The sequence below is a fragment of the Penicillium hispanicum genome (assembly GCF_028827665.1).
Source record: "Penicillium hispanicum strain IBT 35686 chromosome Unknown utg000005l_segment0_segment0, whole genome shotgun sequence".
Classification (NCBI taxonomy): Eukaryota; Fungi; Ascomycota; class Eurotiomycetes; order Eurotiales; family Aspergillaceae; genus Penicillium; species Penicillium hispanicum.
In genome coordinates this window covers 1,220,526-1,236,626 of record NW_026623197.1, presented here as the reverse complement: position 1 = coordinate 1,236,626, position 16,101 = coordinate 1,220,526, and the positions used below count along the sequence as shown (strand labels likewise).

At 52.7% G+C, this 16,101-nt stretch overlaps 7 protein-coding genes across 7 annotated transcripts; 3 read left to right on the top strand and 4 right to left on the bottom strand.

Annotated features, from left to right (window-relative positions):
• Positions 1–296: 296 nt before the first annotated feature.
• On the top strand, positions 297–2,255 carry N7459_005925 (uncharacterized protein; the record flags this gene model as incomplete). Its single annotated transcript, XM_056945109.1, has 9 exons — positions 297–512; positions 567–739; positions 807–1,004; positions 1,055–1,204; positions 1,255–1,432; positions 1,483–1,742; positions 1,799–1,807; positions 1,859–1,927; positions 1,979–2,255. 9 exons carry the CDS (start codon positions 297–299, stop codon positions 2,253–2,255), a joined length of 1,530 nt encoding a protein of 509 aa, XP_056799444.1.
• An 88-nt stretch (positions 2,256–2,343) lies between these two features.
• On the bottom strand, positions 2,344–2,847 carry N7459_005924 (uncharacterized protein; the record flags this gene model as incomplete). Its single annotated transcript, XM_056945108.1, has 1 exon — positions 2,344–2,847. One exon carries the CDS (start codon positions 2,845–2,847, stop codon positions 2,344–2,346), a length of 504 nt encoding a protein of 167 aa, XP_056799443.1.
• A 1,238-nt stretch (positions 2,848–4,085) lies between these two features.
• N7459_005923 (GNAT family N-acetyltransferase) lies at positions 4,086–4,844 on the top strand (the record flags this gene model as incomplete). Its single annotated transcript, XM_056945107.1, has 1 exon — positions 4,086–4,844. One exon carries the CDS (start codon positions 4,086–4,088, stop codon positions 4,842–4,844), a length of 759 nt encoding a protein of 252 aa, XP_056799442.1.
• Positions 4,845–5,269: 425 nt separating this feature from the next.
• On the bottom strand, positions 5,270–7,206 carry N7459_005922 (DNA-directed DNA polymerase delta subunit POL31; the record flags this gene model as incomplete). Its single annotated transcript, XM_056945106.1, has 4 exons — positions 5,270–6,607; positions 6,664–6,795; positions 6,877–7,060; positions 7,166–7,206. The coding sequence occupies 4 exons, from the start codon at positions 7,204–7,206 to the stop codon at positions 5,270–5,272; spliced, it is 1,695 nt and encodes a 564-aa protein (XP_056799441.1).
• An 820-nt stretch (positions 7,207–8,026) lies between these two features.
• On the top strand, positions 8,027–9,073 carry N7459_005921 (NAD(P)H-dependent flavin oxidoreductase; the record flags this gene model as incomplete). Its single annotated transcript, XM_056945105.1, has 1 exon — positions 8,027–9,073. One exon carries the CDS (start codon positions 8,027–8,029, stop codon positions 9,071–9,073), a length of 1,047 nt encoding a protein of 348 aa, XP_056799440.1.
• A 390-nt stretch (positions 9,074–9,463) lies between these two features.
• On the bottom strand, positions 9,464–11,078 carry N7459_005920 (taxilin; the record flags this gene model as incomplete). Its single annotated transcript, XM_056945104.1, has 5 exons — positions 9,464–9,958; positions 10,012–10,255; positions 10,338–10,486; positions 10,541–10,815; positions 10,940–11,078. The coding sequence occupies 5 exons, from the start codon at positions 11,076–11,078 to the stop codon at positions 9,464–9,466; spliced, it is 1,302 nt and encodes a 433-aa protein (XP_056799439.1).
• A 1,482-nt stretch (positions 11,079–12,560) lies between these two features.
• N7459_005919 (H(+)-transporting V1 sector ATPase subunit B) lies at positions 12,561–14,583 on the bottom strand (the record flags this gene model as incomplete). Its single annotated transcript, XM_056945103.1, has 9 exons — positions 12,561–12,877; positions 12,936–13,113; positions 13,171–13,211; positions 13,278–13,869; positions 13,927–14,088; positions 14,142–14,177; positions 14,249–14,268; positions 14,331–14,415; positions 14,485–14,583. The coding sequence occupies 9 exons, from the start codon at positions 14,581–14,583 to the stop codon at positions 12,561–12,563; spliced, it is 1,530 nt and encodes a 509-aa protein (XP_056799438.1).
• Between the last annotated feature and the right edge of the window lie 1,518 nt (positions 14,584–16,101).

Sequence of the window (16,101 nt, the reverse complement as noted above, 5' to 3'; positions counted from 1 at the left end):
TGACGCTTGCCCGCGCGGCCAACTATAAACTAGCGCCATCTTTTATCATGTTTTATCGGTCGCCGGCGATAAGCATGATTGCCACGGCAAGACTCGGATTGGCCGGATTCCGACCACGCGCAAGGGGAAGATAAGCTTATCGTGGCATGCATGGCTGATAAACGAGCTGCGCTTGGATTGTGCAAGGCCGAACTACGCATGGCCGCTGATATATTCAGTAATCAGCAACGCACATTCCGTGACTGGAGCACACCTCGTCAGGCAGAGAAACTCACACCGACAGGATCACCAGCAATATGGCAGCAGGTCCAGTGGAGGTCAGCGACGAGGCCAAAAAGCCAGCAATCACACCCGACGCAGCCGTGCAGGCCGTGAAAGCTGGACGAAACAAAGACGTGGATATCGCAGCGCAGATCGTGAGCGACTATGCCGACCAAATGGATGGCGACAGCTGGAGTGTCGAGGAGGAGAAGAAACTCATTCGCAGAATCGATTGGAGGCTGATCCCCACGGTAGGCGAGCGTCAAATGAGCACAAGCCAACGCAGACGCTCATCATTCACCTAGCTTTTTGTGTGCGCAACGTTGTCTGGACTCGATAAGACGGCGATCTCCGCAGCTGCAATCTACAACATCAAGACCGACCTCCATCTGACTGGCGATCAGTACTCATGGATTGGCTCGGCGCCGTTCTTTGGAGGCCTTGCCTTCATGGGCCCTTCTGCATACATGTTACAAAAGTAAGAGTCTCATCCAAAGGCCACACATCAACCTGTCGAGCTCCTCTCTAACCAGTGGCCGTCACAGGGTCCCCGCGGTGACATTCTTCTCCCTGAATGTCCTGTGTTGGGGAATCTTGGAAATGTGCATGGCGGCATGCACCAGTTTCGGGGGTCTTTTTGCGTGCCGCTTCCTTCTTGGTGGCTGCGAAGCGTTGCTCATTCCTGCTGTCACCTTGGTGGTGTCGATGTGGTATCGACCTGAGGAGCAACCAAAACGAAACAGGTAGGCCAGTCCCAAATATTTGGTTTGGGCAGGATCTCTAACCGAGGTAGTATCATTCTCAACGTCGTTGCGCCTATTATTAACGGCTTCGTGGCATGGGTGGTCGGATACTACAAAGGCCCATTTGAGACATGGAAGATTATTTTCCTCCTCATCGGCGGCATCACAGTGGTCTGGGCCTTGGTCGTCTACCTTCTCTTGTATGGCCGTCTTGTTCCTCGTGGAGAACGATTGAGCTGATCACCCATAGGCCCAACAACCCTCTCGAGGCAAAATTCCTGACCAGCCGCGAGAAATACATCATCATTCAACGCAAAGCCGCCGACAACACCGGCATTGAGTCCAAGACCTTCAAGGTCGAGCAGGTCTGGGAGGCATTTTGGGATGTCAAGACGTGGTTGATCTGGATAGCAATTGCTGCATTGCAAGTGAGTCTCCAAAATTCGTCGTACGGCGCAGTCATGTTGACCTCCGCCAGGTTCCAAACGGTGGCCTCACAACCTTTAATACCATCATTATCTCGGGCCTTGGGTTCGATTCTCTCCAGACGTCCCTTCTGGCCATGCCCCCTGGAGCGATGAGCACACTATCTGGAATCGCCCTCTCATACTTTGCCGCAACGACTAGACGATACCGTACGCCTATTGTGGCTGTCTCGATCTTGCTGCCCCTTCTTGGGGCTGTGTTGTGCTATGCCCTGCCTCGAACCAATCTTGCCGGACAATTGGTAGGACTATAGTAAGTCAGCCACAATCTGCATTCTGCACACATCTGCTAACAGTTATCTCTTGCAGTATTCTCTAGTGAGTCTTAGAATTCAAAGATGGCCCGTGAAGCCGACTGACTCTCTTCAGCACCTACTGGGCACCATACGTTACGCTCGTCTCAGTCTACCAAGCCAATGTGGCCGGTCATACCAAGAAGTAAGCAGTTGTGACGGCTCGCATGCAATGGTCCCGCTAACCATATCACAGGATCGTGCTCTATGCCTGGTTCTACATTGCGTGGACGGTGGGCAACATCATCGGTCCACAGACTTTCCGCGCCGACCAAGCCCCAGAGTATACCGGCGGCACTGTGGCCATGATTGTCTGCTACGTGGTTGCCATCGTTGCCGTGCTGGCCTACGGATATGTCTGCCATTCCAGCAATGTCAAGCGCAAAGATGCCATTGAAAGTCAAATGGCCGCCGACCAAGACTGGCTAGATCTGACGGACAAGGAGAATGAAGGCTTCAAATACACGACGTAGACCCCGGGTTGGCTAGAAAGAACAAGTATACATGGTGGTGGATATAATACAAACGCTCAGAACATTACAGACGTGGAATGGAAGATGCTCAGCACCAAAAAGTTTGCTTTCCGTGCTCGGGAGTTCGAATAGGTGGCAACGAGACTGGTACGTCGGGCGGCGTGAAGCTCGCGATGGGTGTATCTCGCGCAAAGTCTTCCTGCATCTTCTGAATATACAGCAAGATTTCATGGTGCGGCTTCGGTGTTGAGCAGATGATGGTCACCGAGTATGGGCTGGCGTTGATGCTTTCAATCACGTAGGCCCGGTCCCTCACGTGGTCGGCGACGGCGATGAAAATATCATTCATTGAGGCATTGAAGGCGCCGCCGATGTGGAATTTGGTGATGGGGTGGATGTTGATCCAGGTCGTTTGCACAGATGGTGGGCCCAGATATGCGGCGATGTTGCCGGCTTCTTCGATGCGGCCGGTGTTTGGATTTTGGTATTTCCCATCGACGATGGGCACTCTGTGGTCGGGATGCCATAGTGATAGGTACTTCATCCTGGCAGGGGTGGTTGATACAGGCCAGGTGGAAAGCGTGCCAGGCATGAGAGTTGCGACCGGGGATTCTGCTCAATCAACCAAGGCTGGCGAATTCTTCGGAAAGCAACGAGAAGCTGTCTTGAATCGATGGCAGTCTCTGGTTGCGCGTGCCTGTGTAGATAATATAGGTCTGAGATTTTGGGAGTGTCGAATGGGGTGCCTATCTAGGTAATCATATAGTTCTCCATTCTCCCGCAAGACGGCGGAGTCCTCGATTCTGTCCACGCTCATTGGCTGATAGTGCGTAGTTATTGTCGAATCGGGTAATCCGTCTGTCCACAGACGACCCACATGGATCACTTTGCAACATTCTTACCCATTTCGATCACCTCGGCCTGTAGCTGACTAGTGAATTAGACTTGGGGCTATGGCCCCGAACCCAGCTGGGGCGAGGATCAGCCAAATTCTGGTGTTTATTTCACATCGTCGATCCATCCCCAGCTTCTTAGGCTGCGTTGCACAACTCAGTTTCCTTGCATGGTATAGATGGACCGGGCTTGTGAGCCCGACGCCAGAAGTTCCAGATACCCAGCTTGGCTCACAAACCCACCGAATTGTATGCTAGCTATAAGCCATACTTTCTAGATTCAAAGGGCATGCCCTTCACCACAATACGTTAGTGTCTGGTTCTGCGACGGACCTGTCATGTTGAGGCAGTAGCAATGACCAAGAAACCGCAAATAAGGGAAAGCAATGGGAGAAACACAATATGGGCGCCACCCGGGCTCTAGGGATCTTGGGGCATCATGATTATTTTAGAAAGTCTAACACGCCCGGTCTAGGCCCTTGCATGTGTCCGATGCCATGTGGGAACTCTGATTGGAATATACCAGGACTTGGCAGTGTACCAAGGAATCATCCATGCGCCTCTGGGCACACGACACCTGCTGTCAATGATGTATGTAGCAAGAGAGACGGAAGAGCTCTCCTAGATGCATATGGTGAGGATATCCACCCTTAGCGAGGTAGACTAACGCACGGATTTAGAAATGCTGCATCATCTTGAACTATTTGACTGCAAAACGGGTTCTGACAACGCGTACCTCTGCTGTCTTATTCAGGCTGTATGTCACGCCGCTTTTAGCCCGCTGCGGAGCTAGTCCTTCCCCAACCTCCAGGCGGCCATGGTGAGCCCCCTTTGCTTGTATGCGTATCACCTCAATATCCTGAATTTGGGCTGTGGGCATTCCCATGCATTGGTTCCACCTCCCCCAGGGAACCCGCAATCAAGTCACTGGTGCACAATGAGCCGGGCCCCCGGCTTGACCATGCCGGCCTACCAACAGCCAAATGAAAACTTCCTGATCCGTCCCATGCAACTCTCAGACACATGGCTGGTGGCGCCCTTGGCAGCGACCGAGTACTTCGATTCCGATCTCAATGCCTATCTCTGTTCACGGCGCCATGAGTATCCCGACCACGTCACCCGCCGCTTCGCGCGCATGATCCAGGGCCGATACTTCAATCCGCGGAGCCTTGGCTTCGTGGCCGTGACTGCGTCCAGCCCGTACAAGCCAATCGCCTATGCGCAGTTTGCCCGGCTGGGGAACGACGAGGCTGCCCTGGACCTGGTCGCACAGCGAGCTTCGTTCTGGCGCACACTGCAGAAATGGTGGCTGGCGATCCAGGCCTCGATCGTGGATTTCTTCTGGCCGGACCGGTCTGTTGATCACCGTGCAATGCGTAAATTCATGAGGTCGGTGGAACGCGACCGGCTGCAGTACTGGGACTCTCCCGAGATGAAGGCCAAGTACGAGAATCGCTGGCAAGCGCAAAGCGTGGTGGTGTCGTCGGCCTACCAACGCCGAGGCATTGGCCGGATGCTGATGGCGGAGGTGTTGGGGAGAGCACAGGAGGAAGGCGTGGTGGTGGGATTAGAAGCCAGTGGTGAAGGAGAGAGGCTGTACAGCTCGTTGGGATTTGCGCTGCGAGGACCATTTTCCATGAACGTTGGCCCACCCGCAGGAGGCGTCATGATGTGGACACCGAGCAAGAATCAATAGTGCCATAGCCAAAGGCAGGGTCCGTTGAATCGACCACTACTTGTGAGTTGCCACTGTACCTATTTAGGTAATGTTGAAGAACTGCGCGAAGGTTTGGACTAAACGGGGGCCAAAACTGGCGGGGACGACGGCGTGAATGCATCCTTAAGCCATAAAATGACTTGCCTCCCCCCCCCCCCCCCTTATGCATCGTAGAGCCCAACTTCATTCCGAGGAGGGTTATATTGAGCGCTGCGTCTTTGCCTCTCCACAAGAGGGCGTCGCAACGAGCGTCACAGCATTGGGCAAGGAGACGATCTAGAGAGGCTTGCTTTGGGATGTGCATCCTAGATGGGATTTACAATCTACATGATATTTCCACCTTGAAAAATTGGATTGTGTCATTAGGATTGCTACTTCATTTTAGAGAGGCCGTCTAGATGGTTTCATTTGCCCTCCTCTTTGCCCGCAAAAATACCGAACTTGATGACTTCCACCTCCAAGGTCTCAGTATCCACCAGGATCAACTCACCCGTGTCCTTGAAGCGGGGAATAGATAATAGTCGAACGCGGACACCGGAGGCATCGCCGGCGGTGTCCATCTTGTCAGTATCACCTCCATCTAGGCGAAGAGGGATGTCACCCTCAATCACCACAGTCTTGAAGACTGGCTGGTTGCCCGTAAAGAAAATATGGGGGCATGACTCAAGTACGAATGGATCAATAGTCTGGAACGGATAGGACCCTGCAAACGCGTCAGCATGAATTGATGAAAGGACATCCGGGGCGCGCGGCATACAGAGTGTGTCGGGGGCAGTGGGAACGCCGCACCGCCATCGGAGCATCGCTTCCATGATACGAAGTCGGGCCTCCGAGTCGTCACTCTCTTGCCCCAACCCACCGTCATCACTTGGAAAATCCAAGTATCGCAGCACGTCGTCGACGTTTTGGCCGCTGGAACCCCATACCCGCCACCCCTCCACATCACCCTCCCACGGATTGGTGACGCTATCAAACCATCCTGCTTCCGAGTTTTCCTCGCCAGGCTGCGGCGGGGCGCAATACGCCCGAGCTTGTGGAAACATCGCGCGATGAATCCCTTGCTGGGGAAGGGAAAAGTTCGCTGGGTCTTGATCACCTGGCATTAGTGTCACAGGAATGCTCGGCAGGATCTCCGCCAGGAAATTGTCCAGTTGGGTGATCGGCGACGCATTGTATGTAGAGGCGTCGTAGCCGTACTTCTTCGGTGCGGCTTTTTTCTTGCCTGCGTTATCTGTGCTCCCCGAGGCTACCTCCGTGGTCACGCTGGCGCCGAGGGAGTTGCCTGCGATGACAAGTCGAGTAATCTTCGAGGCATTCGATGATGGACCATGTTCTTCATTCCCCGAAAACCCGGTATATCCAAGAAGGTACTCGGTGAGCAACTCCAAGGTCAACGTGTCGCTTGATGTTCCAGTGATCCCTAGGCCACTGATAAACGCAATCTTGCCATGTTCTCTTGGAATTGCATTTTTCCCGTTCTGTTTCCCATCGGCCTCGTCTCTCTCCCATCGTTGAGGCTGTGGGGCCAAGTCTGGAACCTTGATATCGATAACCTCAAAATCTCCACTCGAGGTCTCTGTTCCCAATGCTGCGATGATAGCACCTGTAGCCAATTGTGTGGATGAAAGAAAAGCCCCAGTCAAGCGGATACGGCCAGACTCGTCCTCCATCATAATCTGTGTTGCTGATGGATTTGAGGGATCGGCGTATGTGCGGCGGGGAGGGGGGGCGGACGTGAAATTCTGCTGCGGTGTCAGCCACGGTATATTGATCCTGGGCATAGGAAAGCAGAACAGACCTCTTTCGTCAGATCGTCGAGAATATTCGGCTTCAATGGCATGTCCATGTATACTGTACCGGCGACCCAGCACAGCTCACCCTGTCGCACGTCAAGCACTCGGTCCACACGTCGCGCATGTTCGCCGGCGACCTGATTTCGAGGTAATTGCATGTCAGATCAATCGATTCTTCGTGGGCTGGGAAATGCCCGTCCGGCCAGTTGTGCTCTTACACTGAACCCTTCCCATGCCTCCGTCGCGACTTGTTCCACTGCGGGCTTCAGACTGGCGAGACGCAAGAAGTACATGTCGCCATATTGTTGCTGGTAGTGCCGGCCCGAGCCAGCGGGAAGTTTGAAGGTATGGAGGGGGTTGTAATGCGAGGGAACGCGGTAGGTGGGTTCATGATCCTCGTTGCTGTCCAAACAAAGGGCATAAAATGGTCAGCTCCGAGCTCGAGCGTCGGGGAAAAGGGCGCGGGTGGCCGAGAAGAGATGTAAGCAATGAAAGAGGAAGAAATACCTGAGAGCACGCAAGAACCCGTAATCGTCGTCTAGTGGCATTGTGCGAATCTGATCGCCAGACCCGGCAGTAGAAGAGTTGGTGAAGGGAAAGAAGCTTGGACGCGAACCCCACGCGATCCGGCGCGTCCAAAAGCACCCAATTACATTCCCGCTTCGGGCATCGCCTCGGCTGCTGGTTTCACCCTGGGGGTTTTGAGACCAAATAGAAAATCGTTCTAAGCACAATTATAGTCCAAGAAAGGTGCTATTCTTCTAATTTGCCGCTACTCACCACCTTTAGACCTGATCATTGTTTCCGGTAAGAATCCGGATGCAGTTCAAGTCCTAGGAACTGCAATAATTGATCACCACTCTTATATAGTTTTGAAACGAAAGGCGATACATAAGAATCATCGACTGGAAGGCAAAGGAATTAACCAGTATTTGATGAGTTGATGTCATGACGGAGATCTCCCAGCGAACGACAGCAGGAACGAGTCGGCTATATAGGACGCATCTGGAATGCATAAAACGTGATGATAACTCGCCAATTTCCACAGAAAATTAGAACACGAGTTCTAATAAAAATCGCTTACTATGCCTGTGGATAAAAATATCAACTCCTACTACCCACCATTCATAAGCCCGCGACTCGCTCTGCTCGAAGCCTCGGTCCGCAAGCTTCCCCGCATTCTGCACCGCCAACGCCGACACCAACTACGAGTATAGGCGAGTATAGATACGCCACCACGCCCGTGGATCCCCACAGCATAACTTCTGCTGGTGCAGATTAAATGATTCCAATTTTAGTCCTCACTGATCACCCGATTGTGCACACACAACCCTGCACCATTCCCACTCTCCAACACACGCCGGCAACATGCCTCTCCAAACGCCTCTCTGCTCACTCCTCAAAATCCAGCACCCCGTCCTCCTAGCAGGAATGGCCCGCGCCTCCGGTGCTCCATTAGCCGCCGCCGTCTCCAACGCCGGCGGCCTCGGCACCGTGGGCGGCCTGGGCTACACGCCACAGCAACTATCGGAGATGCTCACAGAACTCAAATCTCTCCTCCAGGACCCCTCGCTACCCTTCGGCGTCGACCTCGCCCTCCCTCAAGTCGGCGGCGGAGCGCGTGCCACAAACCACGACTACACGCACGGCCAACTGGATGAGCTGGTGGAAGTCGCCATCTCACATGGCGCGAGGCTCTTCGTCTCGGCCGTGGGCGTGCCCCCCGCGAAAACGATCAGCCGGCTCCACGAGGCCGGCATCCTCGTGATGAACATGGTGGGCGCGCCGAAGCACGCCGAGAAGGCGCTTCAGCGGGGCGTCGATATCGTGTGCGCGCAGGGCGGCGAGGGTGGCGGGCATACCGGTGATATCCCGTTCTCGGTGCTGGTTCCTGCGGTGGTGGACGTGGCGAGCCGGTATAAGAGTCCGCTGACGGGGCGGCCGGCGCAGGTTGTTGCGGCTGGGGGCATCAACGATGGGCGCAGTCTGGCTGCGTCGTTGATGCTCGGTGCGTCTGGTGTCTGGGTTGGGACGCGGTTTGTCGCATCGGAAGAGAGCGGCGCGAGTCGGCTGCATAAGGAGGCGGTTGTTGGAGCGCAGTATGGTGATACGCGACGGACACTCGTCGTATCGGGGCGGCCGCTGCGTATGCTGCCCAATGACTATGTCAAGGAATGGGAGAGTCGGCCTGCGGATATTGCGGCGCTGACGGCGAAGGGAATTGTGCCGATGATGCACGATCTTGAGAATGAGAAGGATATCGATATGCCGTTCTTGATGGGTGATGTCTCGGCCAGCATCAAGGAGATCAAGCCGGCGGGTGTGATTGTGGAGGAAATGGTCCAGCAGGCAGTGGAAGTTCTCAAGACTGGAAGTTCCTACATCACGGTAGGTGGCCAAGCAAGTAAGCTATAGATCTACAGGCCTCGAGATGGCAAGGCAGGGGTGGATATCCTTTGATTCTTAATATGACATGTTACTTGTACATAAACATTGAATTTCATTGAACTCACGGCAAGTTAGATTTCTGCAATAACGCATTCCAGCCTTCCTGTGTAGCATAGCCTGCAACGCTGCCCTTTTGCTTGATGCTAAGCAGCAGATGCAGGCTTCTTCCATAGCAGCCAGGACTGTGATCGCATCCAATCTATCCACCCGTGAGCCAATTTCGTATCTTTCCGCATGAGGGTGTTCATCCGACACTTCGAAACAGCTAGGCGTACAGAAATGGTGGCCATGTTACTATCGCCCTCTTGAAATCTGAAATCGAAAATACCGTAGCATGAGCTCTCCAAGAACAACCAATTAATGACACCCGTTCAGGACGGCAGTGTTTTTGGTAGCTCGAGCCTCCAGAATGCTGGGTGGTGGAGGCGGCCCAAAGACGGGCTTCTCGGAAGGCACGCCGGGATGGGGGATGCCACCATCAGTGTCATCAAGGTCACCCTCTTCACTCAGTTCCTCTTCATCCTCATAATCGTCATCGTACTCGCTTTCGGTGCCTTCGTCATCGTTGTCCAGGTGGTCGTCCCCTTCAGCTAGGCCTTCACCACGACCTTGCGCCTGCATACGACGGCATAGGGTCTCGAGGTGTTGACACTTCCGGCGCCATCTTTCCAATTCTTCTTGATTTCGTGTGCGTTCTTCGGCCATCTCGAGAATGTTGCGGTTCGTCTGTTCATGCTTGCGGTTGAGGGTATGGTTCTCTTTCTCTAGGCGCTTAGTCTTCTTGGACATCTCTTCCATTTCCTTGCGGAAAGTGAGGAAAAGTTCGTTGCTGTTGTTCAGAGTATCCTCAACCTGCTTCCCGTTAGCCTCCGGAGAATGACGGCACCGTGCCAAGAGCCCCGTACCTGCTTGAATTTCTCCACGTAGATGTTAAGTTGGCTGCGTAGCTCCGCTTCGGTGTGGGAAAAGGTGGAGACCTGGGCACTCAGGGCACGACCTCGAGCAGACTCATTATCAGCAGATCGCCGTTGCTCCTCGTACTTGGAGGTCAGGCTCTGAATCTCGGAGTCCTTGCTTCGGAGGAGACCCTTGTAATGCAGCTCACGGGTGTCGAACTGCTCACTGATGGTCTTGAGCTTTAGACGAAGTCTGCATATTTTGGGTCAGTCTCAATCCAGCTTCCCCCAACCAGGAGTAATGACACGTCATTGCGTCCGGGTGCAAGACGTACGCTTCATCCAAATCAATGTCCACCTTCTCATTGCGAGTGTTCCCCTTGGCGGTCAGCACGTCTTGAATGTCGTAAAGCAGAGTGTCAAGTCGCTCGTTGACGAGTAGGCGGGCTTTCTTTTCGGTGTCTTCGAGTTTCTTGTTTTCGTCCTACCCCACCGTCAGCACTCAAACCGCTTCTCCAGAGCTAGCTGGACTCCGTACCTTCACTTTCTTGTTCTCCTTCGTCAACTCGCGGCACAGCTTCTCCAGCTTATCCTTCATCGTGACCGTCTTGTTCAGCTCCGCTTTTCCCTTCTCTTGGTCCTTTTGCATCTGATCCGCGCGCTTCTTGCTCTTGGCGTGATCGCGATCCAACTTTTTCATGTCCGCCAAAAGCTCGGTGTACTTTTTTTGAACAGTCTCCAGGCGGGTCATCGGGGACTCAATATGGTTGAGAAGCTGATTGAGGTCTCGGGTCGCCTTCTTCACCTCGCGCTCTATACATTGGGACCCAGGTTAGTGGCCATCTCAAACTCCAGACTAAAGCATGTAGACAGGCGGGATACGCGGGGGCCGGAAGGACCGCGATACACGACTGCGCACCGCCAGGGCTTCACGCACCAATCTCGGCTTCCTGGTCCTTCTCGCCGGCAGCATCCTGCTCGAGTTGCGAGATCTTGGCAGCCAGCAGCTTCGAGGTTTCGTTCGGATCGGCAGCTTTCTTCCCCTTGTGCTTCTTCGCCAGGCTGGCCGACGACATGATGAATTGTTCTCAGGAGTCTCCGGGGCTTCAAAAAGGTGTCAATATGGGTATGCGGTGGTCGCGTGAACAGCTCAAGGCCGAAAAATTGTGCAGGACTGGGCGGGATACACGTCGTCGGAGGGGGCGGAGAGCGTGGTTCAATCGGGGGAGGAGTGAAGGGAACGCAAAGGAATGAACCCAGAGGCAAGACGGGTTGGAGCAAGAGATCACCTCTGGGGTCAACGAAAGAGAGGGCGCTTCCTGTTTGAGACGGAGGTGACTGGTTCCTTCTCGGATTCGCAGAACTCGACGAGGGGGGCCTTAGTCATCGAACCAGCCGCACTGCAGAGATCACCCAGCCACGGGTTGCGAGACTCTGAAACGACCGACAAAAGCCTAGGCGACTGAGCCGTTGATGAACAGATCCAAGCGGTGTTTCTACTTGTCCGCAACTGCCTCCAGCCGATACATCGCCGTCACGAGGATCCAGCATCTAGTCTCGATGACATAAGCCCGGTGTGCTCGGTCCAGCCTCGACGTCACTTCCTATGGCAGCGGTCTTTTGCGCTTGAACATCATCCAGCCTGCCCGGCGGTGCAAAATGTAATCTCGGTTGTCCGCCATCTAACAGCTCATCCCGGTGGTGTTCATTTCGGTTCTACTGCCTCTATATTGTAGTCCATCTGAGCAGCTGTGTAGGGCGTTCGGGACTTGCTAAAATCATGTACCGGGGCAACAATAGTGGCATATTGTGACTGGCTTTACTGGTGTCTCATTATATAATGTTCCTGCCATCATTCGTGCTTCGATCATATCTGTGACTTATCCGGAATATTTCATTTCGATATTGAATTACCCGACAATAAGTCACTGAATATCATTGGGCTACGTGTGCAAACAAATATTGTGCAGGGAGACATGAATAGGCATACAGGAACAGGACTAGGGACAAATACAGTCCGCATGACAGGCAGCAGGAACGACCAGGCCAATTCTGAATAGTACGCCGGCGGAAGTGCTTCTCAACCAAACGAGTTACCGGCTTAGGGCCCCTGCTATGCTCTGATTTCTTTATCCAATCACTGTGAAATCCGCTCTATGTTAAAAACTCATGAGCAGGTTGTCGATATGCCCTGACTTTCAATCAGAATCGGACTCGTCCTTGCTGCCTGTCACGCAGACTACGTTTGTTCCTAGCCCTGTTGAAAATCTAGCTAGAGTTCAAGAAGTGTATTGTGGCTAGCTGATTAACACGCAAATTCAAGAAAAAAGAAACATCACAATAGATGAAGCCGCATGGAAGAGTATATACAATGGACAGGATATGCAGAGATCAGTTACAGCCACTCCAACACTGCTTTCATTCCCCCTCGGCGCGGTGCCGCAAGCTTTGAGACTTGAAAATCCGAGAGAACAAATGCAACAAAGGGTGTGAATGGAGCAACAAGACGGTTAATGCCTAGAGTGAGCTAGTCCCCAGCCAGCCTGTATGCAGCAAGATTACGCATCGATAAGGTTGGAATTTTGCTGTGCCGAGGTATTCTGCTGCCCGCCCGAGTTGTCGCGGGTATCCTTGCTAGCAATCTTGCGAGCAGAACGGGCGTAGAATTCATCCAGAGTGCGCTTGGGGATACGGTTGAGAAGCTCCTTGGGGTAAATGCGGAGGAGGTTCCAGGCGATGTCCAAAGACTCGAAAATGCTGCGAGACTCGTAGGCAGACTGGCTAATGAAGGTGCGCTCAAACTTGTCGAGGAACTCCAGAGAAAGTTTGTCTTCAGAAGAAAGAGCTTCCTCGCCAACAACGGCCTTCATGGCGGCTATGTGGTGAATCTTATCAGTATGATGAACAGGGCAGGCGCAGGCAGAAAAGCTTACCGGCATCACGACCAATGGCGTACTTCGCGTAGAGTTGGTTGGACACATCGGAGTGATCCTTACGCGTGCGGCCCTCGCCAATGGCAGATTTCATAAGACGAGAAAGTGAGGGCAGCACGTTGATTGGCGGGTAAACACCCTTGTTAGCTAGTTGGCGGTCGATGAAGATTTGCCCCTCCTGTATAGAATGTTAGTCTCGCTAATCGCTTTTTAGCCAGCAAGGTAGTAGACTAACAGTGATGTAGCCTGTTAAATCAGGGATCGGATGGGTGATATCTTTTATAGAAGGAGAGATTAGTTATGGAACAATCGAAAAGTGGGGAAGGAAGTGGGGGCTCATACCATCGTTAGGCATGGTCAAGATAGGGATCTGAGTAATAGAGCCGTTACGACCCTCAACACGACCGGCACGCTCGTAGATAGTCGACAAATCTGTGTACATGTAACCAGGATAACCACGACGGCCAGGGACTTCTTCACGGGCAGCGGAGACTTCACGTAAAGCATCACAGTATGCCGAAAGGTCGGTCAAGATGACGAGAACGTGCTTCTCGAGCTGGTAGGCATAGTATTCAGCGGTCGTCAAAGCCAGACGAGGAGTGATAATACGCTCGATAGTCGGATCGTTGGCCAAGTTCAGGAAGAGAGTGGTACGCTCCATACTGCCGTTCTCTTCGAACTCGCGAGTAAAGAATCGGGCAGTCTCCATGTTAACACCCATGGCAGCAAAGACAATGGAGAAGTTCTCGTCGTGATCATCATGAATACCCTTGGAGGGTTTCTTAACCAGACTGGCTTGCCTAGCTATACTTGCTGCGATCTCGTTGTGGGGAAGACCGGCGGCAGAGAAGATAGGAATCTTCTGGCCACGAGCAATAGAGTTCATCGTATCAATAGCAGAGATTCCGGTAGAGATCATCTCCTCGGGGTAGACCTAGAGCATTATGTCAGCTCAGATGTCGAAGTTTGTCGAGTTGGCAATGTTTTATACCCGGGAGTAGGGGTTGATAGGCTGGCCATTGATATCCAAGTAATCTTCCGCAAGCACTTTGGGGCCTTTGTCGATAGCACGCCCTGAACCATCGAACACACGACCCAGCATATCCTCAGATACACCGAGCTTCAAGCTGTGACCGGTGAACTCGACTTTGGTCTGATCCCAGTGTTAGTGACTCTATCGGTGAGAAGCCTTCTCAGAGTTCTGACCTTCTTCACATCAATACCCGAAGTGCCCTCGAACACCTAGCCAACCGGTATACTGTTAATCTCTATCACGGAAAGCGGATCAAAACGGCAGTACTCTCAATGCGTACCTGCACAACAGCTCGGTTCCCTGTAGTAAAGATCACAGAGGTTAGCAGGTACACATGTACCACAGCCAGTCGGGGAGCTTACCTCTCGCCTCCAACACTTGACCGGAGCGCTCCGTGCCATCGGGCAGTGTCAGGGAGACAATTTCATTGTAGCGGGGGAATTTCACCTATACGGCACCACAGTACATTAGCATATAGCTCCAATTCCTGTGTCAATCTGTCCCCGAACGTCTCACATTCTCGAGGACGACCAACGGTCCATTGATTCCCCCAACGGTGTTGTAGCGGATACGAGGCTTGATGTTGGCCATCCGGGGGTCGACAAACTCAGCCATGGTGGGTGAATCAGATCCTCCACAGACACAGCACGAGAATCAAGGGTTGGATGGGAGTCGAGCAAGGTGGGATGAACCGGGGGTTGGCCAAGCTGTCCGCTGAAGCTCGGGCGGTGACGCAGCACGTGATGGCTTGTGACTTGATGCCCCAGGCAAACAGCTGTCCCAAAGGGGAAAGGCTGTGATGAGATAAGGGAGTCACTTCCAGCGCTACAATGACGGATTCACCATGATAGTTCGGATCACATCTGATGGTGTGGCCTAGAATGTTCCTCCCAGATTACCTGCCATTCCTTCTTGCCCCAATGATTTCGGGAGTACCGACAAGTGTAGATCACTGTCCAGGCAGTGGTTCTGTTTGATTGACTCGTACCTTCAAGGATGGTAGCCAGAGGGCTAATCCAAGATCTCCTTTACAGTGGAGGTTCATGTCTGTGATAGAATTTTTGTTGCCACTGCCGCTAATTTGAAATAGTGAATTCAGAATACATGTGTATTTGATCATGATGGTGTTGTAAAGTGATTTAATTTAGGGACAGCCAAACACCGAGAGAATTACTTACTGAATGATAGGTATATATACCTTTTCCACACTGGCTCTAGTACATACGACCACAGGGTGTGGAGAACAGGGCTTCCCGTCCGCTCAGCCGTACTTAAGCCACACGCCGGCGAGTTAGTAGTATGGTGGGTGACCACATGCGAATCCTCGCTGTTGTATGTTTTGTTTTTATTGTTTTGTCTTTTTATCTATTGTCCTAGCCTACTCTTCATCCTTCACCAATGCCCTGGACTACTTTGAACTGAATATCATGCATACTGACTGACGTGATCTTTCCCCATGCTTCTTCCCTGCAGATGCGTTGTCGCAATCGCTACTCCGGTCTGGGCTGGGTTACATTTTTCGCCCGGGCGCTGTCAAAATTCTACAATGAAAAATGTGAGGCTCCAGATCGATGATCTCCGACAAATAGTCTTCCCACAGCAGATTTTTGCTGCCACGAGAAGGAGTCTGGTGGTGACCACCTAGCAGACGGGATTGGCATGGGAACGTACTGTACATATAGCAGCACGTGACAATATAATATAGGGCTTATTCTGTTTCCTGGCAGAAACCCCCTGCTACCCTGGTTTGCTTCTGGTCTCCTTTCCTCAGTCAGACTGGGAGAGGCCGGGCCAACAACATCTACCATAGCAGAACACAAAAAGCAAGCCACACGTTGTCCAAGCTCCTGAGATCGCCTAATCTGTTGCCCATCTGGGCCAACGAATCCACAGCAATTATGCGAAATCAATGGGACTATTAAGGGTCTTCTAACACCGTCGTAAATTTGCCACTTGAAATCTCCATGATCTACGCAATTCATGTAGAGTCTGCACCGAAACATGAACCCAGGCTGAGCGGAGAAATGTTCCTCCAAGCCGAATCTCGTACTATCAAAAAGGGGCTAACGCTCTCTCAATCTCGTTCGTTCCTAATTCAAAGCGAGCCGCGTTCAAGATACTGTACTTCGAAAA